This window comes from Notothenia coriiceps, unplaced genomic scaffold, assembly GCF_000735185.1.
Source record: "Notothenia coriiceps isolate Sejong01 unplaced genomic scaffold, NC01 NC01_scaffold00000339, whole genome shotgun sequence".
NCBI lineage: Eukaryota > Metazoa > Chordata > Actinopteri > Perciformes > Nototheniidae > Notothenia > Notothenia coriiceps.
This window is the reverse complement of record NW_011333040.1, coordinates 2,752,487-2,779,126: the sequence shown is the minus strand read 5'-3', so window position 1 is coordinate 2,779,126 and position 26,640 is coordinate 2,752,487. Positions and strand designations below refer to the sequence as shown.

Here is a 26,640-nt window from a genome sequence, read left to right as displayed (position 1 = left end):
ATTTTAAGCAAAAAACTTCACAGACATGTTTTGTATAGGTATGGCCCTACAATATATGTTTCCAATATAGCATAATAGGTCCACTTTAAATGAAAGGCAATCCATAGGATGCTAAATCATTATTTTTACAACAGTGGGAGAAAGGATTTTTACAAGGAAGAGAAGGCACCTTGAAATAATCAACAGTGGACTAAAACCAATAGGCTCAATGCCCGTCTGTCACTTAGGCAGGTGAACTCGGGATGTATAAATACTGCAGCACTCTCTGATCTGCATCAAGCCTTCTGCTGCTGATGGGAACTGGGAGGGGACGGAGGCTTCGGACTGGGAAACAGATGCATATTTAATGTGAGAGAAAGCGAAGGGCTCAGGAGTGCGACTGAGAGTGAGTACATTAATTATTGATAGAACTACGGACACAGAGATGCTAAAAGCACGAGTGGCAGAAACACACCGAGAGGGAGCCTCACACCTGTCATCTGACAACAGCTGCCGACCCGGGGGTAACAACTGCAGGAACTCACAGCTGGGATGACTGGACAGATATTAAAGAGGCGTATTATGATTTGGCGGGGGGNGGGGGGGGGGGGGGGGGGGATTCCCTTTCCTGTGGTGTGCTATATACAAACTCAAGGCCCGGGGGCCAAATCCGGCCTGTGACTTAATTTTATGTAGCCCCACAAGAGCTTGCAAAGAATATAATACGTTTATTATACGGTTACATGCCGCTTTACTTTTATGCGAATGTGGTCCGTGATCAAATTGAGTTTGACACCCCTGATGTAAGTGCTATTTAAAGGCTAAAACCCCTGAGTTTCTCTCACACCCCCCCCCCCTGCATGAATCGCCTCAATTGGTATTTATTGGACATATTTGTTTGTTACAGATCCTCTAAAACCACACCATGATCATTTTAATATACTATCCAATGATGCCAAAAATAATCAATCCTCCCACATTTCAGAAAATAATTGCAACAAGTTACTTTTTCCAAATCGGGCCTCTGGGTGTGTTGCTCACTTAGTCAGGGTGAGTGTTTTTCTCTTAAGCACAAAGGGGTCACGGCCTGATGCTTTGTGGAGGGATCTCAGCCCCCAAATACCTCCAGCGAATAGCTTGACAACAGGAAGTGATCACCGTGATGATATTCAAAATGTGCTTTGGCTAAAAACGGGAACAAGGTTTTCAAGACAGGCAGTGAGTTCCTCCTCTCTTTGTGGTTTCTTGGTCAGCGAGGGGTTAACAGGAAACCGCAGGGGCTCATGCTCTCTTGGAAATGTCTGTATAAGGCTTTGCTCTGGGAACTTTCCCCCAAATGAGTTGGCAAGTACAGTCAGGCCCAGTGGCTCCGTCTCCTCCTCCTCCTCCTCTCTTCACCTGACCCTCCCACAGCGCTGCTCCTCCCCCCTTCCCCCACTAGTTCCTCAAACATATAACCAAGGTCTGTCAAGATATGTCTCTTCTGTGGCATTCACGAGAGTCGAGACAAAATAAACACTTTTCAGTCGATTAAGAAGATAAAAAGGTTACAGATAGAAACAGTTTTTCATTGTCATCGTCCACTCTTATGTCTGTTCTGTGAAAACCAGGAGCTGTTTGGTCAAATCTAGAACACATTTGGTACAATTTAGGTTTGAATAGAAGTTGAGCATTGTTATTTTAAACCTGTTAGTCGGGACGATTGTAACACAATGTTATGAGCTGTCCTGTCCTTGTTTATTTGTCTTTGCAAGCACATCACTTATCTTAGCCAGACATTAGGATATTAATGGCCCCTCTGCCTGTACAGCACCTCTCACACACGTGTCTCTGAGAAAAACATATGCTCTACTGCAGGTCAACCCGACTTCTCTCAGTCTTTGTTAACCTCTTTCTCCAATTCCATTTGTTCAATATGAAACATGTGTTTGTTAAGTTCTGTTACATGGACAGTGTGACCGCATTAGCAGCAGAGCTAATAAAGAGCGACTGAAGAAACACTGACTCCTGACAGTTAAACCTGACCTGAAACTCCAACATTGCGAAACTTGGGATGTAATAAAGTACGAATAGTTCTGTCAAATGATCATAATTATGAAACAACAAACTAAACCAACCTCTTAATTCAACAAGATGTACTGCTTGTGTGAATTTCATTCCTACAATCAAAAACAGCTTCTCTGGTTTGTCGAAACAACGTCGTATATCTTGCAGTCAGTTCTGCGTGATGAACATGCGGACATGGTTAGGCATGATAAAGATGGGCTCGGAGAGAACTATCCCACGTCACTTTTGTCTTTCGTCCTTCATCTGCTGTCCTCCTGGGTTACGTCTGCCTTTTGTCCCACAATATTTGCACATTTTGTCTCCGGTTACTTTCGTCCAACAATACTTTTATCACGTGTTACTTTGGTAATTTGTCCGGCAAATATTTAGCTTTCGTCCCGCATTATTTTTCTCTATTGTGCCGCATAACTGTCGCCCCGTGTTACTGTCGCCCCGTGTTACTGTCGTCCCGTGTTACTGTCGTCCCGTGTTACTGTCGTCCCGTGTTACTTTTGTCTTTGGCCTGCGTAACTTTTGTCCTAAGTTACCTTCGACCCGCGTTCAAGTTCACTTTTGTCTTTTGTCCAGTGTTACTTTTTGTCCTGGGTTACTTTTGTATATATTACTTTCATCCCATTTGACTTGTGTCTCTCGTCCCACCTCTCCCCTACTGCATTCCATATTTATATTTGGTGCAGGGATAAGAAGTCCTCACATACAGTGAAATGGATAGGAGTACATTCATCCTGAGTATCATCATGAGACTGCTTTACTGAGCACACATGACATCATCCCTGAGACACTGCAGGTTCTCAGTAATGTCTAAACACTGAGAGGAGTAATACCATTTGTCTCCGCGTCCATTTCTGGATCACTGTCCCTCCTAATCCGTGAGACTTCTCTTTCTCCTCCAGGAATTCATATAATACCACTTTATGAAAGCCTTTTCGGCCCCCTCTACTACAGACAAATATCATTTTTTAATGATGCTCAAGCTTTTTGAGTCAGTCTTGCCTCAAGGAATAAGTGTCTTTCTCTGTTTTTAGGATAAAAGAAAGACAGCCGGTAAGACTAAAACCTGCGTTGTGCAAAATCTAGCGCAATGCATGCACGCGGCTTTAGGTCTCATCAATACGTGTTGGTTTGATACTTGATTCACACACATTCAGAGCCAAATGTGAACATAGGTGAGAAACAGGTGTTACTTTCTAATGAGTAAACCATAGGTGGCCGCGCTGCACCTTAGATGAACAAACAATGATTCATTTCAAATTTCTACGCTTCCCCTTCAGTTATACTTCACGCTTAAAACCAGACAGAGAACAATAAGTCACCAAATAGAGTCTGAGTCTAACCAAACCACTTCCTCCTTCACAGCTTGATAAAAATACAGACCGCAGCTGTCTTTTTTCATGATGAAGATTATCATGAGAAACACACCACCTATATGTCTCTTTATAGTTGGTAGAACATTGTTATATACTACTTGAACCATTGAAAAAGATATTTACTGCAGTTCAAAAACGTGCAGTTACTCCATCAGATTCATTTAAAAAAGATCACAAAATAAAGAACCTTGATTTTATTTTCTTCAGCCTTTGTAAGGTTTAAATATGTTATGCAGGATATTTACAGTAAAAGTCAATAGCTACAACTCATTCATAAGTAAAGAAGGAAACATTCCCTTTCAACCACATAGCGAAGTTAAAAACGACACACATGGGAAAGTCACGTTCGAGACAGACAAGCAATGTGCAGACACAAGTGAAAAAAGGGAAGTGAAAGAAGCTACGTGTGAAATCAAATGTGCCATCAGGTGATTAACTGGTTGCAAGAGAGAGACTGAACTTCCGTTTGAAGAAAATGTGGCTGCATCATAGTTCAGTGAGGACGTATTTTTGCAGGCCGACACTGAATTCAGCATTTCCCCGTTTCCCTGGACAACAATCCTATGGAATATCTCCATGTGAACACGCCTTTATGATACTTACACCACTTTATGATTATTGAAGTAAAAAGCTAACGTTAGGCTGTAAAGGAACTACAGCAGGGTCACATGACTTCCCGTCACCATCGCTAAGCTAAATGCGGCTAGTGTTGGGCCTGATGACATTTAGACACTTGTTAGCAACCGCCGTTTTTAAATTCACCATTGGGTTATTTACTGACTTGTGTTTTGCTCTAGAACAAAACTTTAAATATGTCTTCAGCTTGTGTTAACCACAGACCTTATTTCAGGCCAACAGCCAAAAACACATTCAGAAAACCACTGACCTCCAGACCAGGGGACAGGAAGTGGACACAATTCAGGGTTTTAGGACTCATAGTCTATTGCACAATCTGCACTGAGGTCATGGTGAAGTACTTGACCTCTGATTCAGACTTAGGACGTCCACACAATAGCTTGTTGACGCTGGCCCGCTCACCTGACACTACGCTATCCTCGATCCTCCCTCAGGCAACGTAAACGGCTGTTAGTGAAGTTCAGCCGGGCCCACATGACTCAGAGTCCACAACACACATCTTAGGAAACTGTTTGTTTCTATCAGAGCTGTAAAGTACGTGCGAGAAAAGCTTTCCAACTGCAAGGTGTACTTCCTGTTTAGATGTTGGAGCCAGCTGTCCCATAGATGCACAAACGCACAAAATCCAGAAGAAAATACCCTTTTATTCAGTATAAGTTTGTGCATTGGCCGAAAACCTTCAAATTAAATTCATGTTATGATTTATTACATTTATTACAATACTGTAACAAGATTATATATTTCAATTCCATAAAGAAAAACTGTCATAATGTACAATCTAGCCCAACCTTTTGTCTGCATCAAACCATTGAATATTAACTATCAAATAAAATCAATAGTGTTTTTTATAATCCCAAAACATAGGAATGAAAATCTAATATATTTTCTTACAACCCATGGTAACATTTTAGCGTATTTTCTTCAAATATGAAACACAGACTAAAGTATTGATTACTCTTAGAATACGTCAGTGACTACATAAAAAATCACGAGGTTATTATGACAAAAATGAAATCTCCATCAGCTGTTATTCGTCTGCTATCTTCGCTCCCCGTGTCTTTATCATTCCCTTCATGCCTATTTCTCTTCACACAGGTCTTAGCAACACACACACACACACACACACACACACACACACACACACACACACACACACACACACACACACACACACACACACACACACACACACACACACACACACTTTAGGCTACTGCTTTCTGCGTCTGTTACTCGAGTCAAATCACACAGAAACAGCCCGACCATGTCAGCTATACTCTTCTAAATATCTTTGTTTGACTCGTCTACTCAGAGAACCTCTCAGCATTCTTTAAACGCTGACTCATCGCTTGCCCGGCATAGTTTATCCCGCATTGTGGAAAAAGTGGAAAAGAGGTTTGGCCAAGAACTTTTTTTCTTTTTCTGTTGTGTGACCACTTCAAGAGTGGAGATGAATTCCTTCCTGCTTCAGAGGCAGTGTGTGAGTGTGTGTGAGTGTGAGTGTGAGTGTGAGTGTGAGTGTGAGTGTGTGTGTGTGTGAGAGAGGGGGGGACTACTGGCAAGCTTAATGCCCATATTTGGAACCATCTCACCTCTGTCCTCCTCGCAGAGCTCAATTCCTTTTACAGGTTGGAGCACATCCTCCTCGGCTCGAGACAAGGAGGAGACGGGTCTACTTTTCTGAGGAAGACCAATTCACTAAACAAGAACTCCCCCCTTTTACCTCCCCTGACTTCACACTCTTTCTTTAACAAGACTTGTTTCCACAGAGGTAACAAAAGACAAAGCAGAAAATAACACAAGGCAACACCTAATCATATTTCCTGCTTTCCGTTGAGTGTGCAGACTTTGACCCCACGTTAGTCTCCTTTGCCGATACTGGCCGTTTTGATAATAGCTGTATAATGTTGTACACCTTCAAAAGCAGAACACCAAGTTTGCGATGGTATACAAACTTAAAGAAAAGAGTTTCAGTGCTCTTGAAGATCTTGACTACTAGTTTTTCTTCGAACATGAGAAATTGCAGTCAATGAGAAATGGTGGCTGATTATTTGCACTACACAAGCATGCAGACACCGTATCAATTTGCGGCACAGCTATGTAAACCCTGTTACTGACTGAACAAAACAAAACCGCACAGGTAACATTCAGGCCAATGTTCACCCATGACTGAGCATCGAGGATTAACCATTTTAGCAAACACATCTTTAACAAGAGAACAGTCCTCTCAATTGACGACAACATCAATTCCCCAAATGAACTTCTTATAGAGTAGACGCTTAGAGAGAACGGGTTAAAATGATGAAGTATTAAGGAAGTTAGAATCACAACGGGGTTTTTCGATTGGATTACTTTGAAGAAATAAACCTGTTTATGATACTAACACGTTTTGTTCAGCAGGATAATCTCCACTTTATGATTTTTGAAGTAAAAAGCTAACGTTAGGCTATAAAGGAACTAGGTTTCAAGTTGGGCGTGATGATGCTTCGTCGTCTCATTTAGACACATGAGAAGAACAAAACGTTAAAATCTCGTGTTAACCACAGACCTCATTTCAGTTTAACAACCAAAAACAAATTGAGAAAGCCATTGCTTCCTGCAGCTTCAAGGGCAGCAACAACTGTCTCTGTAAACTATTTGAAATGCTTCGCTGATCCAGAAAAAACACTAAAGTGTCATCCATGCAGAAAATGATTATTTGACTGAAGAACTTTTTAAAAACAGGTTCTCCTTTTTCTAAACAACAGCACAGAGTGGAAGTGTTGCCAAACAGAAAAATGAAAGCGGCATCTGCAACCTATACAGTTTTATCTGATGCAACCTTTGTGTATCAGCAATCACCATCATCCCTGATAAGTGAGGTTGGATCTAACCGATAGAAATGTTTAGGATGGCTGACAGCAGGAATTTGTTTTTATACTAACTGGCATCCATTAAGCAGCGGGCCTCAGATGAACCTGATGTCTCTTTGTGTCCATTAGCTGTGTGACCATACAATACATCACTACAGCGTTTCTGCCCACAACAATCTTAGGTTTCACTACAGAGTAATACCCAGACTCCCCATCAGCTGGATGATGTCCCTCGGTCTTTCTAATGCAGAGACACCACAGGGTTTGTAGATGTGTCTTTAACTTCATTTGGCCACTTTAGCCATTTCTTCTGCTCCACTTTAATGGACAATGGCCTGCTCTAGTGCTCTTTCACAGTGCCTTTGTTTTGTGTTGGTACTCCCTTAGAGTGTGATTGCCATTACATAGCAAGCTTTGACAACCTTTAGAAAACTGATTTTAAGCTTTTGAACCAACTGTTATTTAATAATAACATATTTAAAGCCAAAAACCTAAAAAAATAGATTACCAAGATGTGATTGGTTTATCCAAATAGGGCATATTTTGGAATTTAAAGTTGCTTGGAGCCAATTTAGCCACACAAAAAAAGGATAGCTAGAAAAAACACACCAACCAGAGAGTCCATTACAGCACAATAAGAGAACTAAAACACCAGCCACAAATAAGAAAACTGCATTTGCCGCCAAGTAGACAACAGTAGGTTTTGTATGCTGAGCAACCTCTGTGGCTAATCCAAGCGGCATAATGGCCTATTTATGAGTATCAGGGGTGGGAGGGGTAAATTGGTTCAGGGGAGGGGGCTGCAGTGTTTGGGTGTGATGTGGGAGACAAACTCACAAGACTGGTTTAATAACGGAGTGTGTGGAGGGATCATTTAGACACACTGTCACACCGACTCCACCGTCTTTAGGAGGGCATATCAACATGCAACTCTTTATGATGCATGAGATAAACCCATTATTCTAAATGGATTATAGAAAATAACTCCCACAAGCTCTTTCCAATTATCTCAAATTGTTATTGCTTCTAGGGCGCAGGGTTAGTGTGGGTCTTAGGGGGTGTTTGGTTGAACAACGAAATTAAAAGTGCAGACATTTCAAGTATGCAGTTTGCAAGATAAGGTGAATCCTTAACAAATAGCTCTACTAGTACCTACACACTTAAGTGTCCTTTGATAGAATTGTATTATTTAGTTTCATTGAATGCATGCAGGCGTAAACTCTGATAATGCTTTGCCACTGACTTCCGACTTCAAAAGAAAACAGAAGAAACACTTTTCAGAGGAATTAGAAGAACAAGTCGAGACATGAAACACGCAGCATCTAACACATCACACAAAGTGAAGATTACACAACACTAAGGCATGAACGCGCAACCACCGCAGCCCCAGTGAGTTTCATCTTGTTATCCTTACATGGACATGAACAAAGCAATACTGCTAAGTTTCTTAAATTACAGTTACTAGCAGCCTGTTGGGACACGAGGTCAAGAACATTGTGATAGAGGAAGTGGATGTGACAGCAAAACGGCTGCAAAGATCACCGTAAGAGCTGCATTCCTTTCCAGTTACTGCCAACGCAGAAAGGGAAAAGAAGCTACAGGCGAGACACAAAGGAGTCGGAGGGGGAGGCCACCTCCCTGCTTTTAATGCTGATCAATAAAAAGCTACAGCGAGGAGTCGAGTGGAGCGGCGTAGCCCAGTTTGGCATCGCTTCCAGGCATGTCCAGCTTTAACATGAGCTCAGGGAAGTTGTGAGGTTGTGAAAGCAGATGCACTACACCTGTCTACTCACGTCACACACGTTACATCTCGAGCCTGAGGCAGCAGCAGCAGCATACTGGGCTTTTAGTCACAGAGACCCAGTCAGTGAGTCATGGTGGGAGACTGGAGTCACCTCTGACAACAACAATGAATCATTATGCAGATGGTGCACTTCCTGTGCCACCTAACCAGAGCATAAAGAAAGTTGGAATATGATGATACAGTGTCGTTAGCATTCATTTCCATTTGGGAGCATTTGCTGGATGTCTCTAGAGTGATGGTGTATTTTTGTTGTGCTCCCTTAAAGTCAACAGGATTTCCCCCATTGGATTTTGGAGTTTCTTATATCTTTATATTATTTACCCACCAATTTTATCTTGTTGAACAAAAGGTTGCTTTTCTTTTACTTGAACCGGAAGTGGTAGAATGCTACGTTATGTCCAGGTTTTAGGATTCCTTTCTGCATCACTCCACTGACTGTAAAATATTTTTTAAAAGGCAGCTTAAACTTTGGGAAGAATTTTCTCAACTGGGTCAAATTGTTGAACTTCTGAATGCACGTCTATGTCAACATGCGCATACCACAGGGACAATTAACAAAGAACATGAGCAGAGCCGCATTCCAGTCTTTACCTATTATACGAGGTGACATCAACGGGTCAGACCACAGAACCGAGATAAAGTGTGACCTGTGATTATCAAGACGGACGTCACTTATCAACAGCTGGGAGAAACCACTTTTAAAAAAGGGGCATAATGATAACTGAATGTAAACAAAAAAGCATTTTACTTACTCTGCGTGTCTACTTCCTGCAGGGGTTTATGGTTGGGAAGCATTTTGTGCAGCCATAAAGCGGTTTGCTTATTGTATTATATCATAACAATAAAATGGTGAATCATAGATATCAGTGTGTTGTCATGGGGTTGGCATAAACACGGCAGGCATATCTACAACAAAGAAACCCAGTTCTCCTACTTCCTCCATATTTGGGTTGCTTTGCTAGCTAACACTCACATTAAACTGCCAGTGTGTTCTGCTAAGTATGGTAGCAGTAATCTTTGCTGAGCGTTGCATTAACTTAATTAATGGCCTCATCAGCAGGACATTTTAAATGCATTACTGTGATTGTGGCAGGATTTCAGGGGGAGCTCAAGTGCCTCCTGTTCCTGCTCTAATCAAAGTTGCCGTGCAGAACTATGTGCAAAACAAATACAAACCCTGGAAACAACCCATGTGCAAAGCGGAGGTATATTGTTACACAGCTCTGGAGGTTTGAGATAAAGAACTAGTTTCACAGGTTATCAGCCCTTCGTCGAATTTAACCCGCATCTGTCAGGGTTTCAGATGACAAAAGCTGCTCCCTGACATAAGTGGCGTGTTTTAAATGTGAAGAAGTGAGGGAAAAGGCAAAGAGGGCCCAGGCTTCAAAGCATGTAATTGCCCACTGCACAGGCTGTAACAGGATGTGGAATTTGTTGAGCTTTTCCCACTGAGCAGCTTGGTGTCTGTGTTCCCAGAGGGAGCTAAATAGTGTGTTTAATGTCCGGCTAGGGAATGCATGACATGATATAAACAGAAAGTGTATTTGGGGCATTGTGCTGCTGAAGGAGCCCCTTTTATAGAGGGGCTCCACCATGCACACTGAACCCCTTTCACATGCTCCTATAAACTGTTGTGAATACACTTATATCCTCCTTGCAGAGGTGGGAGAAGTACTCAAACCTTGAAGTATAAATACTCTGCTACAAGTAAAAGCAATGCGACCAAAATGTTACTCAAGTAAAAGTACAAAAGTATTGGCATCTAAATATACTTAAAGTACCAAAAGTTTAGGTAATGATGTGTTTATCAAACTGGTAAAGGTGGAACTTATTTCAACTGTGAATTGAATCAAGATGTATCAGAAGTATTTTTTAAGTTGTTGAGCTTATTGTTTATCATTAATATATATCTGCAAAGTAACTTAAGGTACACATAAAAGAAGGGGAATAATAGTACAACATGTACATCTGAATTGTAGTAGAGTAGAAGTACAAAGTAGTATAAAATGGAAATACTCAAGTACAAGTACCTCCAAAAAGTAAGTACTTAGTTACTTAATACCACTGTTTGCATGATAGAGGTTTAGGTGAGCACTAAAGCTGCCATCACAAAACATGGAGTGTTTGAAACCGATACAAACTTTGTTTTCGTTATCTGACCGGCTTAACAACCCCAGCCTGGGAATAATGTTCCCAGAAGAAAGCACACATGAACAGAAGGAGCCTGCGGAGATACTTTCTGATACACTAAAGTCAAGTTCTGCGGCAGCAAAGGTCACACAAACTTGCTACACAGCGTCCATGTAGTTTAACCACACCACCCACTTATTATCTGTTTAATGTGGAAACTACTTGCTCTTCCCTGGCGTTTAAACCCGCACAAAGAGGTGGCATGGGGTCAGAAACGATCAGCGGTGGCCTTTGTGGAAACCCGGTGGCCGAAAAACACAAAATGTAGCAACACAATGCAGATGAAGGGGATCTGAACCGTTTTACCCACCTCATTGTTCGGCCAGAGTGGAGCTCCTCTCCTCAAGTTTGTCCGACTTCAGAGCAGAAGCCCGGCTCTTCAGTACAAAAAAAGTCCCAAATAAAAAAGAAATCGAGGGGAAAAGGGCGCATCTACCCCCGCAGACGGGGCAGCAGGAGCGGTGTTAGAGAAAGCACACCTCGACGATTTCCTGGTTGTGTGGAGAGGAGGGGTGGGGGGGATACAGTAGCTTGTCAACTCAAATCACTCTCCCACATTGGGTTAGTGCGAGATAAAGAGTGGCACGCCGAGAGGTAGCGGGATGTATCCGAATAAATCAAAACGAAGAAGTTCTCTTATCACACTTTGCGCAGCTTTGCGGTTGTGTTTGCGCAGATTAACGCCGTGGGTTTGCGCCTGGACTTTTCTCCCCGCTTTCTTTCTTTCTGTCGGTCGGTCGGTCGGTAGGTCTGTAGATTCACCCAGTCTGGCCCAACCCGCCAGCTTCAAAGCAGCCTACAATCCCGTGCTGCGTTCACGTGTGCCTCCGAAAAAACAGAAGGACAAGAATTCCCAAGGGGTATGCTTGGATAACAGAAGATCAAATAAATTATAACATACAATTATGCAAAAATAATACAAATAATAATAACATAAAATGAAAAAATAACCAAATACAAATAATAACATATAATCAAATACATGATAAATAAAATCAATAAATAATAAAATAACATAATATCAAATAACATAATACAACTAAAATAATAGTAAAATTAAAATAATAATAAAAGATAGAATACATTAAAAGTTTGAAGACCTCTAAATCGCTCTCTATACAAATAAAAATGTAAAAAGTATTTATACAACAATCAGAAGGTAAGGCTACAATCCCGTGTTGTGTTCAGGTGTGCCTTGGAAAAATCAGAAGAATAAAGATATTGGATAACATTAAATACATAATAACATAAATTAAAAGATACAATTAAATAAAAGTTTGAAGACCTCTAAAAAGTGCTTTAAAACATTAATAATAATAATTGTTGTTATAGTTATTAGTATTATTATTATTAGTATTATTAATAAAAGTAGTTTGAAGTCTACAATCCCATGATGCGTTCACGTGTGCCTCGTAAAAATCAGAAGCATCAGGATAAGAATTTCCTAGGGGTATAATGGATAAAATAAAATGTAAATGTTTTTATAATTTATTTCAGAATGTTTACATGAAGTTATAAAGTGTCTTTAAGTAGCTTTTAAAATCAATTTATAAATACAATATTTCATTATAATTATTTATAAAAAAATGGAATGAAATAAAATAAAGTATAAGTATATCTATACAACAATAATAATTTAAAGTTTAAATGTGCACATTGTATACAAAATATATAATATATAAAACAAATTATGTAAAAGATGTTTATTACAACAGCATGAGTGAAGATGCACAAATGATTGCTCAAAAACAACATTCAGGAGTGTGAGCGGTTCTCCTGTTTCATCGGCTGTCAGAGTGAACTAAAACAATCTCTGTATGTCTACAATGGAAACTGGGCCAACAACTCAATTATAGGAACTTAAAACTTTGTTGTATATTGAAGGGGATGGGTTGACAAAATATAGTTTTTTGAACAAAATAATTGTGTATATTTTATTTTCATTTCATTTTAAAATCCCCTTTTATTAGTATTTATATTCTTTCATAAATTAAATGTTACTTTTAATAAGTGTGTTAAATGTACCAACAGTACCAAAAGTAAAACTACTTCAGAATCATGTATATTACATTGCTGGATTATTATTATTGATGCATTCAGGTTTGTTTTTCCTGTGGTAGTTTTAATTTCCCACATCAATTGAAGGCAGCATCTCCTCCACGCCAAGGGCCTCCGCCCTGCTGGATGTCTGGGTTACTTCAGGTTCCTTCTCTGGCTTTGCTCCAGACAGACTTTCTGTAGCATGATGTCGGAGACATAATAAAAGAAGTAATCAGATTACTGTTACATTTATAGACATTGTGTATCACCAGCAGGATCACAATGTTAGTAAAACACTAAAAAGAGCATATAGTGTTTGTTGTAAAAGGATCAGATGTTATTTTCTTTTTGTAGATGTACTGTCCTGTAGGCTAACACTTTAAGTGTGAATCTATATTCCTACTGCCTGAATCTGCTTCATGGTTTTCACTTTCTTTGGTTCATTTGTTCTGTTTTTAATTGAGTAGGAGAACCTATGCTCATAACATAGTGTGTGTGAGCTTAACTGTGTAAAACGGAGCATTTTCTGTCAACTCAGATTGTATTTCTGCTTCGGGTTAGGGTTAACCCTAACCCCTCTGCTTCTACTGTGGAATGTGTTCATGTGTTTCATTGCTGATGTATGGCTGTTGCCTGGATATACTTAATGAAAGGCAGGTTTTCCTATTAATAAAATCTCTGAGCAGAGGACACATTTTTTTATCCTAAATATCTTGGTTTCTTATATTGTGATGCTCAGATTAGGATTACATTTTTGAAGTAACCGTCCCATCTTTCGGCGCTCTGTAAAAGCTCCTCCTGACGGGGACAGAAGTGGAAGAGAGGAATGCATTACGTCGGCCTGGCATGTGTAAACATCCAGAAAGCCAATATGCCTTCAGTCTCACAACACACACACACACACACACACACACACACACACACACACACACACACACACACACACACACACACACATCTCTGAGCAACTGGTCTGCTATTTCTTTTTGAACCATGTGTCCCCCTGTTAACAGTGGTACTCTTGTTAGACTTTTGAATGCAACACTTTAACTTGTAACAGAATATGTTTACACTTTGGTTTAGCTACTTTTACATAAGTTAAAGAAACAGTGTATCAGAAATTATGTTTTTTGTAACTGTAAACTTTATTAAAGAGGCCATATTCTGCTCATGTTCCATATTTGTATTTAGTGCCTTTACTGTGTTTAAAGCAGCAATCAGAACATCTTTGTCCCCATGCATTTACCAACTGTTTCATTTCTTTTTTGTTGCAAAACATTTTATAATGCAATATTTTTTTCAAGTTTTATATTAGCTTAATGTTTCTAAAAAGTAATGTATTTAATTCTTGTTTTTTATCACTAGTTTTATTAAAACAATTTTTTTCATATTAAATATCTTTATATATATTTGTTCAAGTCAGTTTTTCTGTTTTATATTATTATTTTATTTAATCTATTTCATAAATAATAAGAATGATCAGATTCACGTCCCTCTGAATCGCGCACAAACATGAATAAATATTTAAATGTTTCTCCTTGTGTTTATCTATTCCTGTATTTTTTTTTCTTCACATTTATAAAAAATGTTATTCCTGTATTTATGCATTTATTTATGTGTTACTTATGTCATGTCCTCCATACATGTGTGCTCGTTGTGTGCACAAAGGTACACATTCACTCAAAATCACATCACAGCAACACGTATAGTTGGGCGTTCATTGTTTTAAAAACACATCGGTGGTCCAGAGATCTATGTGTTGGTTTATCATGAAGGTGCTCAATGTTCAACACCCAGGGGAAGGACATATTTTCTCTTCTGCTATGCTGATGTTAAATCAGGAGAAATTGCCCCCACCACTTTTTCTAACAAAGTGACGCCCATGCACACATGTCTGTATCCTTCCTGGAGTATCTCTGATTATTGTGTCTCCAAGTGTCCTCCATGTTTTCTATCTGCGGCTGGCGCTGACCGACTGACGTCAAGCTGTGGAAATAAAGCTGTGTTTCAGTGTGCAACCTACAATTACTGCATGACTGCTGCTGAATCTTTACGAGCTACTTTCTGGGGAAACTTTTTGAGACTGAGCCTCCACACGTGTTTGACGTTCATCCAAGATCTGGAGTTAATATCTGCAGTAAGTGCTCACTCAGCAGTTGAGGGTAAAATATCGGTTACTGTAGCTTCAGTTCAGCAGAGTCAACAGGAAGTGAGTAGCCTACTCAGATCCTTTACTTCAGTGAAAGTAGCAGTAATACATTGGGAAATTACTCAATCACAAGTCAAAGTGCTGCATTCAAAATCTTACTGCAAAAGTACATTTCCCGCTGTGCGATGGATAAAGGGATTCTGAAATACTCAGATAAAGAACATTCAAAGTACTTCAGTAAATGAACCTCACCACTGGTTTACTGCGGTCAAGCCAGCCGTCTTTCACTTTTGCGTGGTCAAACCAGCCGCCCCTGTATTTTGAGTGCGCGATTAGTTACAGGTTTACGGTAATGCAATAAACAACTCTGGGAAGCTGGATTTCAAAGTAAAGGATGGCATGTGGTTCATTTCTATTATTTGCGATTGAGGAACAGGGTAATTTATGAGAATAATTGTAGGACTTATTGCTTCATAAACTTGTTGCACAAATACTATGAACTACTTTTACTGTGTACTTTTTNTCCAGTGGTTCCTAAGCTAAAGGAGGTTATAAAGGAAGTTTGACATCTCCTTTCCTATCATCTAGAGCAGGGGTATTCAACTAAAATTCAACGAGGTCCAGGTAGAGAAAATGTCCCCATGCAAAGGTCCGGAACATCAAAATGTCTAAGTTGCTTTATGAATTAGTGTGATATATATTGAAGTAGCTTTATCAACGTCTGCATGTCATCAACAACTGACTGCCAATCAAATAAAGAAAGCAAAATTCAAAAACAACAATATTTATTGTCTATTAACATTGAACTATACAGATATACAGTAAATACTGTGGATATGTGTAATGTTCCTCTCGGGCTGCATTTAAAAATAAAATAGAGAAAATAAATAAAACAGCTTTTGAAAATGTGTGCATCTTAAAAGTGCTTAATTTTAGATAAATAAAATAAAGTGTAGCAGCAGCTTGAGTTTCCCTTTTTCTTTGTTAACCGTTTCACATCATGACTTAACAGTTTCTGACGATTATAGAACAATATCATTCATAACAATTGAACAGTTTTAAAGTTTCTCTTTCTTTCCCTCTTATATTGCAGTCCCTTACTCACTTTTTTTAATTCAGTGCGAGAATTGAGCTCGAGCTTGTCCTGCCAGGAGTTTAAATCTGGGCTGAAATGGTGTCAGGGCCATTCTCATACACACACACAGGTGCTCATTGGTTAGCCTCGGTTAGCCTGCCCCGGAACGATATTTAGTTTTAATTTTGATCCTGGTGGACTGATCATATTGGGCTCTGAGACTGCTTATTTTGTGTGACCTCAGTTCTGACTTGAGAGGGAATGTTTGGTCAAACACTTTGTGTTCTGTCTCATAGTGGCGTTTTGGCACTTTTAATGAGCGCCACGGTCTCTGAACAAATGAGACACACTGGTTCTGTGCTCCCAGTGGGCAGGGTGAACATGAACGAGTCCACTCTGTTCTCACTGTCCACTTTCCTCTTCTTGGAGAGCGCCATGTGTAATTATTTGTCTCTCCCTGTCTGCCGCTAACACGCCTGTTCACTCTCCTCTCCGCTTCTCTCCCTGTATCGCTAATTATTCTCTTCACATAGGCCCATTCCCAAACCGCCCCCTACACCCTACCCCTACCCTACCCCTCCGTTTGCACGTTCACGCGGAGGGTCCACCATATTGAGGGCTGTTCCAAAGCAACGAGTGTGGAGCGGTGTGGAGGGGGAGTGGGCTATCAAGCCCTCAAACAGCGAGTCTGCAGCGGTGCTGATTTGAGACCGGTCTCTACGCTGTGTGTGTCCGTCAGGAAACACGCTGTTAACAAGTAGGCTAGTTCCAGCAAACATCCACTGATAAACTGCGATGTTAACAACCTCATGATAGCCTCATATGTTTTTGACTTAGGATCGTACCTGTGTTTAGTCTAGAAAAAGGTAAGATGTTTGAAGATGTTTGGAGTTTTATTTGAGTTATTAATTTACGTCGCGTTGTGTCACTTGACTTGAATTTTGAATTGAGCCGTCCCAGATACTATCTCTTTACGTATTAGTGATGGGAATTCTGGCTCTTTTTACTGAGCCTCATTTATTTTAGTGATAATTTATCATCAACTCACTTTTAACAGTGTTCTCCAAAGAATGAATGCTAACAGAGCCTTAGCTTCTTTCTGTCTGTCTGTCAGGTGACTCAGAGGAGGGTCAAATGTTTTCAGAGATGTACAGAATGAGGGTAAATGAGTCTGTTGGCGATGTATAGGAAGATAAAGTCAATTTAAACCCCGACAGGATGGAGCTCCACCCAAAGAGCTTTAATGATGAAAGCTGCTCCGTCTTAAAACCGCATTCATTCACACTTCCTGTCCTTTAACAATGCCCTTCCTGTTCTAAGTTTCCTGCATTCAGCACTTTGATACATCTGCGTCCCTGTGGACAATGTGAGTGATTTATACATCGAAAGAGAAGCACACAGGAGGAGGCCAAAGCAATCTGACTATGTGGGAGAAAACATGTGGATAAAAACTTTATAAAGTCAAAGTCATTTGGATTTAAAGTGCTTTGGGATTGATTCACGGCAGGATGCAAAAAACTTTCAGTCCACTTTTTGCTAATCTGACAACACATGGGAATCTCAGAGTATAAAAATAAAACCATCAGGAGTGCAAGACCACGCACAAGCTCATCAAATGTGCCGTTTTTATTTTATATATATGTATATTCAGATATACTGTACATATACTGTATAAGGTCAAGGTTCAGCTGTTTTACTTTACAAATGGAGGTCAAAATATTGAATTATTTCCATTTTTTTTAAGTACTAAAGTAAAACCATCAGGAGTGCAAGACCACGTACAAGCTCCTCAAATGTGCTCTTATTTTATTGTATATATTAGGCGCTTTCACACCGGAGTACTTTTCCCGTTTAGTTCCGATAGTTCCTGGGATTTTGCACCAAAAAGAGAACTTAGTTCATGAGAACTTTTACCCCCTTTTTAGTCCCTGCCAGAGAGGTGGGACTATCCTGGGGAGAAAAAAGTTCAAATTTCTGATTGGCTGGGCGAATTGCAAACCACGCCCTGTAAAACTCAGAAACTTTTGTGAAGCCGCCATTGTATTTGCTGGCATTAGCATTATTAGCATTAGCCCCGCGCACCAACGGAGAGAGAATAACTTATGGCAAGACCAAAAAAAACATTGGAGCGGTGGAGATGAGGAGGTGACGGCGTTCTGGCGATTTACTCTGGGACTTCCTGCTGGGGACTTCGGGTGGCAGTATACGCCGTGAAGTTGTTTGCGGCCTGCCAGTAAACCCAAAGCAGAAGAAGAAGAAGTGACGTAAGCGGCTTAATTTGCGTAATCTTCCCTCAGGGACATATTCCGATGTGAACGCGATCGGCTCTTAGTTCCATGGGGGAACTAAGTGCTGGGAACTAAGTACGGCAAAGTACTTGGTGTGAAAGCGGCTATTAGGACTACAAGATTGCAAATGCAGTGCCTTGTTGTATGACACTGTGTCCTACACACATGAATAACAGGGCTGCATTTTGTGTGTGTAAAACTAACAATTGTAGCCTGATTGTGGCACAAGAGGAATAATTGTTCCATCACCATACTGTATTTACAGAATTAATTCATCCTCTGGTCATCTGCATCAACATTTTGGGACAAACCAAAGCTCTCCACCCCTCCCAGCATTCAACACAGGAAGTGACTGACGGAGAAGGGACACAAAGCCAACAACTGCAACAACAAAACCTCCTATGAATAATGACCAATGTTCGGGTACACTAAAGTTCCTCTTTCCTTTAAATTACTCCACCTTATTTTTTTATTTTTCCTCCCTTTTGCGGATTTTTGTTAGATTTTTTAAAATTATTTAGCATTTCTGGAACTCAGATTAATTTGTTTTTGGTGACCTTCTGTGGATTAGTCTTAAAACTTGCTGCAGTAAATCCAAATAATTCAGACTTTATCGACATATCTTGTCTTTTTTTATATAGTTAAATACATTTTTTCCAGATTTCCATGTATACTTCTGTCCAACTGAGGATTCACAAACAGCCTACAGTTGAACTCACTGAAGTAAAACTATAATCACTTGTTTATCCATAACATTAAATCTTCTTTATTTTTAAATGACACTAAGAACTGGATCACCAGATTATTACATACGTAGTGTAATCCAATTTATATTATTCCATATAACATTGTTAGCACAATGAAGTAGTTTAGGGAAAAAAGGGGTTAAGAATGATGTAATAAACACAGTTCTTCTCTAAAAAACTTGAACTAAAGACTCTTCTCTGACAGACAGCGGGGGTCTAACCTCCCTCTTTTACACCGTAAAAATACTACAGTTATATGGCTACACTGTTTTGTAGTAATCATCATCAATGATTCAAATCCAGTTATTTAATATATAATATTAGAAAATGGGTCAATCTGCATAATCAGTACTTTGCCTTTTGCTACTTCAAGTACATTTTGATGCCAATAATTTTATACTTTCACTTCACTAACATGTGCAATGCAGGACTTTTACTTGTGACAGAGTATTCCTACACTCAAGTACTTCTACTTTTACTCAAGTACAAGATCTGAGTACTTCTTCCACTTCTGCATTTAAACTCCTGGTGTTGGTTTTTGGCCACAATAACAATATAATTTGTGAGCATGTGTGCTTGTGTTGCATGGAGCAGTCCTATCATGTGCCAACATGTAGCACACCCTGCCACACTGAGGAAAGACTGCCATTAGGCCCCACAATCTCCACCAGCGGACTCACTGTCGTTTCTGGCATGTTTTCAGATACTAGCCTGCCTTATAGCCTGCTACTGACACAAGTTTATTGCTCAAAGTAAACACGTCTCTATACAAATTCCTCCACTCTGTCGCACACCACATCACAGTGGTGTAAGAATTTACACCCTGAGGCTACATTTTCTCTGCTGCTCTTCTGCTAGCAACACACCCAGCTTTGAGAGAGCAGGAATACAGGAGAGAAGTGACAGAAGTTCACATTAGCTGCTTTGACACAATGAGGGTTGTGGAGCTGCTGTGGGTCCGAAAGGAAGCAGTGGGGAGGTGGTCTCCAGACAATCACCTCTTTAACACAGGGAACTCTGACAGAGAGAGCACATTTATGAATGGTGAAGAAAACCAGAGGTGGAAAGTACATGTACTCAAGAACTGCAATGTGGAGATAAGTGTACTTTGCTTGAGTATTTCAATGTTTTGCTACTTTGGACTTCTACTCCACTACAATTATATTGGCCCTTTTGTTACTAGTTGTGAAATATAATCAAGTCTTAAATCAGACTTTAGTTCCACCTGGAGAAAATTCACAAGCTACCCTGCAGTATACAAAGTCATTCAAACTAGCTGCACTTTACCAGCTTTGAGAACACCTTAATGCATCAATAATAATAATCAAAACATTTCATATATAATAAGGAAATGGGCCAATTTCCATAATAAGTACTTCCACTTTTGGTAGGCTACTGTAAGTATACTTTGAATACTTTTGTACATGACTAACAAATGGGTTGGGGGACTTTTGCTTGTAACAGAGTATTCCTACACTTCTTCCCCCTCTGAAGAAACACAGAGACCTCATAGAGAAAACGCCAGACGGAAACGTGAACACAACACTGCATGTTTCTGATGAACAGTGAGAGCCCACAGGACATTCATGTGTGGAGGAAACGCATATGTGTCCCTCTGTGTGTGTAGCGCTTGATAATGGACAGCACGTCGTCTCTTAACTGCCTCTTCACACACACAGCGGTTTGAAGCCCGTCTGTACAGCAGCAGGCCTGAGTCTGAGCACTTTTAGGAAGATTTCTCGCTCGAGCCTGTGGTGACGTCAAGGACTTCTTGCTACAATGGTGGAAACTTTTCAAAGTTAGAAAGTCTGACCTGAGCGCGTGAGTCCACTCCCGCCGGCGGCCCCTTGGACTTTGGAACGCAAAAAATAAAAATTGTTGAAGTTGTTTCGGTTATTCCTGATAGATTTTTTTCAGCAAGGGGAAAAGCCAGATAGCGACTTGTTCTCAGTTCCCCTCCCTATCCGCTCTCTGCAGTGCTGCTGAAACTCCACCCTGCAGCGGGGCGGTGTCGCTCTGTGGAGGATCCGTGTACTGCTGTGTACTCAAATCTGTACGAGTAGAAGTACTCAGATCTGTACTCAAGTAGAAGTATTCAGGTCTGTACTCATGTAGAAGTACTCATCTGTACTCAAGTAGAAGTATTCAGGTCTGTACTCATGTAGAAGTACTCAGGTCTGTACTCAAGTAGAAGTATTCAGGTCTGTACTCAAGTAGAAGTACTCAGTACTGTACTCAAGTAGAAGTACTCAGGTCTTTACTCAAGTAAAAGTACTGAGGTCTATAGGCCTACTGATGTAGAAGTACTCAGGTCTGTACTCAAGTAGAAGTACTCAGGTCTGTACTCAAGTAGTACTCAGGTCTGTACTCATGTAGAAGTACTGTCTGTACTCAAGTAGAAGTACTCAGGTCTGTACTCAAGTAGAAGTACTCAGGTCTGTAGCCTACTAGTAGAAGTACAAGGGAGTAGGGATACTCTGTTACAAGAACAAGTCCTGCACTCAAAATCCACTGATGCTAAGTAACTAAGTACATTTACTCAATCACATTTGTACATTTGAGGTACTTTACTTGAGTATTTCAATGTTGTGTTACTTTGTACTCCTGCTCCTCTACAATTCCGAGGTAAATGGTGTACTTTTGCTCCACTACCTTTAGTTTCTTTACAGATGTGGATGAATGATGTGAAATATCCTCCTGGGACCCAGCCCATTGAAAATGTCCACTGTAGTGGACATTTTGTTAACATGCATCTCCTTTTACTCTTTTGAGCTACTCTATCAATCTCTGATGTACTGTACAGAGGACATCCTGGTCTTTCCAGTGATATGTCATTGGTTAGAATTGCATGCTGGGAAGTTCCTCTTTCTTTTCATCCAACATGGCTGGCATACCAAAAACAACATTTTATAGAAGCAGGAGGAGAAGTCAAATATTGTTGAATAATTGTAATTGTTACCATGAAAATCATATATATGTTCTTGTTTATTAACATGTGAGGAACTATATAATTAGTTCTGAAAGCAATTTAATAATTCAAGTTTTCAAATACCAGCTCTTTTATAAATGTCCATTCTAGTGGACGCCGAGGACCATCTTCATGGACTTTATGACTCAATATTGTTGCAGGAGATGATGAGAGAGATGAGGATTTCACACCTAAGAGGGTCAAGAAGAAGGGGGGGGAAAGATGCAGGAGGCTCCATGAGCGCACAGATACAGACAGAGAGACAGATAGGGACGACCTGGAAAGACATGGCCCGTAAGTGGCACGCATGTCTTATTGTTGTTTTTATTTTAGGTGGAGCCATGATAAATGAGAATTGCCTCAGGAATGCAAGCTTAGTTTCTATNTCCAGACAACAAGAATGAGCATTTTTGTCAACTTTAATGTGGTCATTCTTGTTCTCTGGAGTGGACTTTGTACTGTGTACTTTTTCAGTAATTTGAGTTTCAAAGTCCACTCCAGAGAACAAGAATGACCACATTAAAGTTGACAAAAATGCTCATTCTTGTTGTCTGGAGAGGACTTTGAAACTCAAATTACTCAAAAAGTACACAGTAAAAGTAGTTCATATTATGTTTGCAAGTAGTCTAAGAAGTACTAAGTACAAACATGGCAGACTCATAAACTACTTATGGAAGAAATGTTTTTTATCCCACGTCAAAGTTAGACAAAAATGCTCCTTCTTGTTCTCTGGAGGGAATTTTGCCATTCTCAAAAAGTACACAGTAAAAGTAGTTCATAGTATTTGTGCAACAAGTTTATGAAGCAATAAGTCCTACAATTAGTCTCATAGATTACCCTGTTCTTCAATCGCAAATAATAGAAATGAACCACAAGCCATCCTTTACTTTGAAATCCAGCTTCCCAGAGTTGTTTTATTGCATTACCGTAAACCTGTAACTAATCGCGCACTCGAAATACAGGAGCGGCTGGTTTGACCACGCAAAAGTGAAAGACGGCTGGCTTGACCGCAGTACTGGTTTGTAGGGAGGCTGTTATGTAAACAGACTGCACTCATGTCAGAGACTTGTTGAAGCATGCAGTCCTGAGGCAGCGTCAGAAAGCCTCCGCTGAATAAAGAGAGTAGCTATAGAATAAAGAGAATTACACAACTGAGGCTCAGTCGAGGGGAAAAAGGCTGGATCTGAAGTATGCAGTATGTATAACCAGCAGGGACTAGAGCTGACAGTGTAAACGATTCCAGATGTTATTTAAGTAGGTTAAAAAAGGAACACAAAAATGTATAAATAAGAATGAAAATTGAGGAAAATAAATGTGAATAAACTAAATAAAGCAGGAATACATTGTGAATAACATGAAATAAGATATAATAATACAAAATAGAAGTATAATTAAATAAGAACAAAATAAATATAAAAAAGAATATATTTAGAATAAAATCGTGTTTTTAAAGTACAAACAGTGTCAAAGCTCTGAATCAAATACGACCCCCAAGTTCTCAAGTTCATTGTTGAGTCTTTGAGCTTTTTGTGGTCTTCCCTCTCCTGTGGTGTGTTGTATAGGTTTGTGTGCATGTAAGAGGTCTGCAAAGGCTAACACCCCTGTGTTCCCTCCAGAGGGAGTTTCTCTCCCACAGACAAGTTGCACATAATAGGTTAAGGGGCTGGACATCTCTAAGTGGTTGACCAATCACAACAGAGCCGGCCTAACCAATCAGAGCAGACTGGGCTCTGGTTTCAGACATAGGGTGAAAAGAGGTGCTGCTGCACAGGCAGTATGAGACAAATAAAGACATTTTGAACATTAAAGCATGGAGACATGTAGCAGTAGAGACACTAAATACTAATATGAACCTGAAAATGTGCAGAATATGTCTATAAAAAGGGCATCGAACTGAAATATTTCTCTCTCCATTTCTGTTTGACGGGAAGGAGTGCGACTGGAGTCTGTAGAGGAGCGAGACTCAGCTTAGAGGTCTGGGCTGGAGGCCAGTTTACGGCCACAGAAGGATTTTAGAGAGAGTCCAAGTGACGTGACCTGAAATGTGGGCCCTGAACTCATCATGGGGTCAAATCCAGTCGTTACACTCTGAGGAAGTACTTGGCCTATTTGTGGCTACAGTACAGTAGTAGTATTTTAATGAAGTAAAACTGTTAAGTACTCTGTTATAATTAAAAGTCCTGCATTTCAAAATGTTACTGAAGTTAAATTAAAATAAAGTATCATTATCGCAATGTACCAAAAGTAAAAGTACTTTGTATGCAGAATCATATGTTAAATGAAAGGATTATGATTATTGATGCATTAATGTGTTCATCACAGCTGGTAAAGATGGAGCTAATTTGTATTTCTTTATATACTGCTGCTGTATATCTGAACCTATATTTATGTGTTACTTTTATTTATTAGCTGATTTATATGTTATATTAGCTGAATATGGAAAAAAGCTATCAGATAGTGGAGTATGAAGTAGCATAAAATGAAAAATAACTTGATAACGGGATGCTTCAAAGGTCGATTAAATGTATTCCAGTTTTTAGGACATGCTTTAATTAAATCAAAAAAGGCTTTGTCACAAGCTGTGATGGTCTTTTTGAAAACTAGGTGCACTATATTTACAATCCACTAGAGGGCGACATCATCTTAGATACAGTACTTCCCTTTGGAAAAGTTCCTGTTGTGTTTCTGTATTTTCTAATGTTGTGTAATGTCTTCTTTTATGGTTTGCCAATGTTTCTGTGTTGGTCAACACTTCTTGAAAAAGCAAAAAAGGCTAAATTCTATTTCATTTGTATTTACTTTACTAATTTAACTATTTTATCTGTTTTATTGTGTTGCATTGTTGGAGGAGCTTGTGACCTAAGATTTCCGTTGATATATCTACACTGTAGCTATGTACAAATGACAATAAAAGCCTTGAATCTTGAATCTATCATTATGGATGGCTGTGGCTCAGTGGGGTAGTGCACTGATCTTCGCATCAGGGGAGAGTAGGTTCGAGTCCAACTGCAGTCAGCGTGTCATTGTGTCCCTGGGCGAGACACTTCACCCCAAATGTCTCCTGTGGGGACTGCCCACAGGACCGAACGTATGGAAGTCGCTTTGGATAATAGCTTCTAACAAGTGACATATCTTTTATTAAGCTGCCTCTGCATCAATTGCAAATATGTCTTCAGGTAATCTGAGAAACGTGTAAATACATTACATNGCTCCAATGTTGTTTTTTGTCTTGCCATAAGTTATTCTCTCTCCGTTGGTGCGCGGGGCTAATGCTAATAATGCTAATGCCAGCAAATACAATGGCGGCTTCACAAAACCTTTCAGAGTTTTACGGGGCGTGGTTTGCAATTCGCCCAGCCAATCAGAAATTGGAACTTTTTTCTCCCCAGGAAAGTACCACCTCTCTAGCAGGGACTAAAAAGGGGGTAAAAGTTCTCATGAACTGAGTTCTCTTTTTGGTGTGAACGCAAAATCCCAGGAACTATCGGAACTAAACGGGAAAAGTTCGGGGAAAAGTACTCCGGTGTGAAAGCGCCTATTGTCTTCCTAAATTCTATTTCATGCCTCTCCGGTACCCAGTTTGTCCAACAAACACTAATGAAAACTACTGAGGACATTTGCGCTTCCGAAAGGTTTCACTTTTTACATTTAGAGCTTTATCTCGTCAGAACTTCTCCACACAAATTATCTAAAAGGATGTTACCTGCTCTTTTGTGAAGGAGTTGGTTTAGAAACTGAGCATTGGGTTAATAGGTTTGATAAAAGTAATGAGAGAAAAAAGGCTCTATATTAAACAACAGAGGTCATCTTGTACTCGGACTATGTTGACCGGGAGAACAAAACAGTATCTGATTCAGCTTAGGTGACATTGACATTGTAAATCTACTTTAATTAATCCGAGTCGCAGGTCGGAGCGTTGAGTTTTTCAAAAGTGGAGGGAAGTCTTTAATATAGAGTAGGCTTCTCCTTTTTTAGGTTGGCTATCTTGAGCAGAAGGGGTTAACTGTTGTCAGCAGATTCTTTGTAGATTCTCTGTAGCTAATAAAAAGGAACAAAAAGTTTAAAAGAAACTCGACACCACCAGTTGAAAATCTTGTTAAGGGCTTAAACTGATACACAGAATCTATGCTCTGTTTCAGAGTAAAACATACAAGTCATATAACAGATAACACGTCATCTATACAATTGATATATCTCATTTCTGGTAGCCGAAGGCTCTGCTGAGCATGTTCAGTCTCCAAAGGGGATAAACCCTTTTTTAATTTAATGACCTCAGTGGTCTTTCCTTTAGCACACCCTGGAACGTAATTAAAAGCAGATTTCATCAACAAACATGTTGCAATACGTCTCATATTTATAGTGGACAGTCAGGCTATGTTCAAATCAAACTTTTCCTGTGACTCCAAACAGCCACACTCGTGTTTTAAAGTGGATCTATAGGGAAAGTACATTGATGCCTTTAATAAACAAGTCTTTCAG

The 26,640-nt window shown here is 39.8% G+C and overlaps 1 protein-coding gene and 1 long non-coding RNA gene across 3 annotated transcripts in view; one reads left to right on the top strand and one right to left on the bottom strand.

Moving 5' to 3' along the window:
• The window catches only part of vaspb (vasodilator stimulated phosphoprotein b), a 39,486-nt gene extending 27,800 nt beyond the window's left edge, over window positions 1-11,686 (bottom strand). Inside the window, exon 1 of one of the 2 annotated variants that reach the window (XM_010767756.1) lies at window positions 11,206-11,686. In XM_010767756.1, the coding sequence (XP_010766058.1) occupies window positions 11,206-11,210 (5 nt within the window). In that variant the 5' untranslated portion in view covers window positions 11,211-11,686. The remainder of the gene's footprint in view (window positions 1-11,205) is intronic. The other variant, XM_010767749.1, reaches the window with a different exon arrangement.
• LOC104942537 (uncharacterized) lies at window positions 3,230-25,251 on the top strand. Its single transcript, XR_798021.1, has 3 exons — window positions 3,230-3,240; window positions 5,535-5,545; window positions 25,118-25,251. It is a non-coding gene; the product is annotated as an uncharacterized lncRNA (long non-coding RNA).
• The last annotated feature ends 1,389 nt before the right edge of the window (window positions 25,252-26,640 follow it).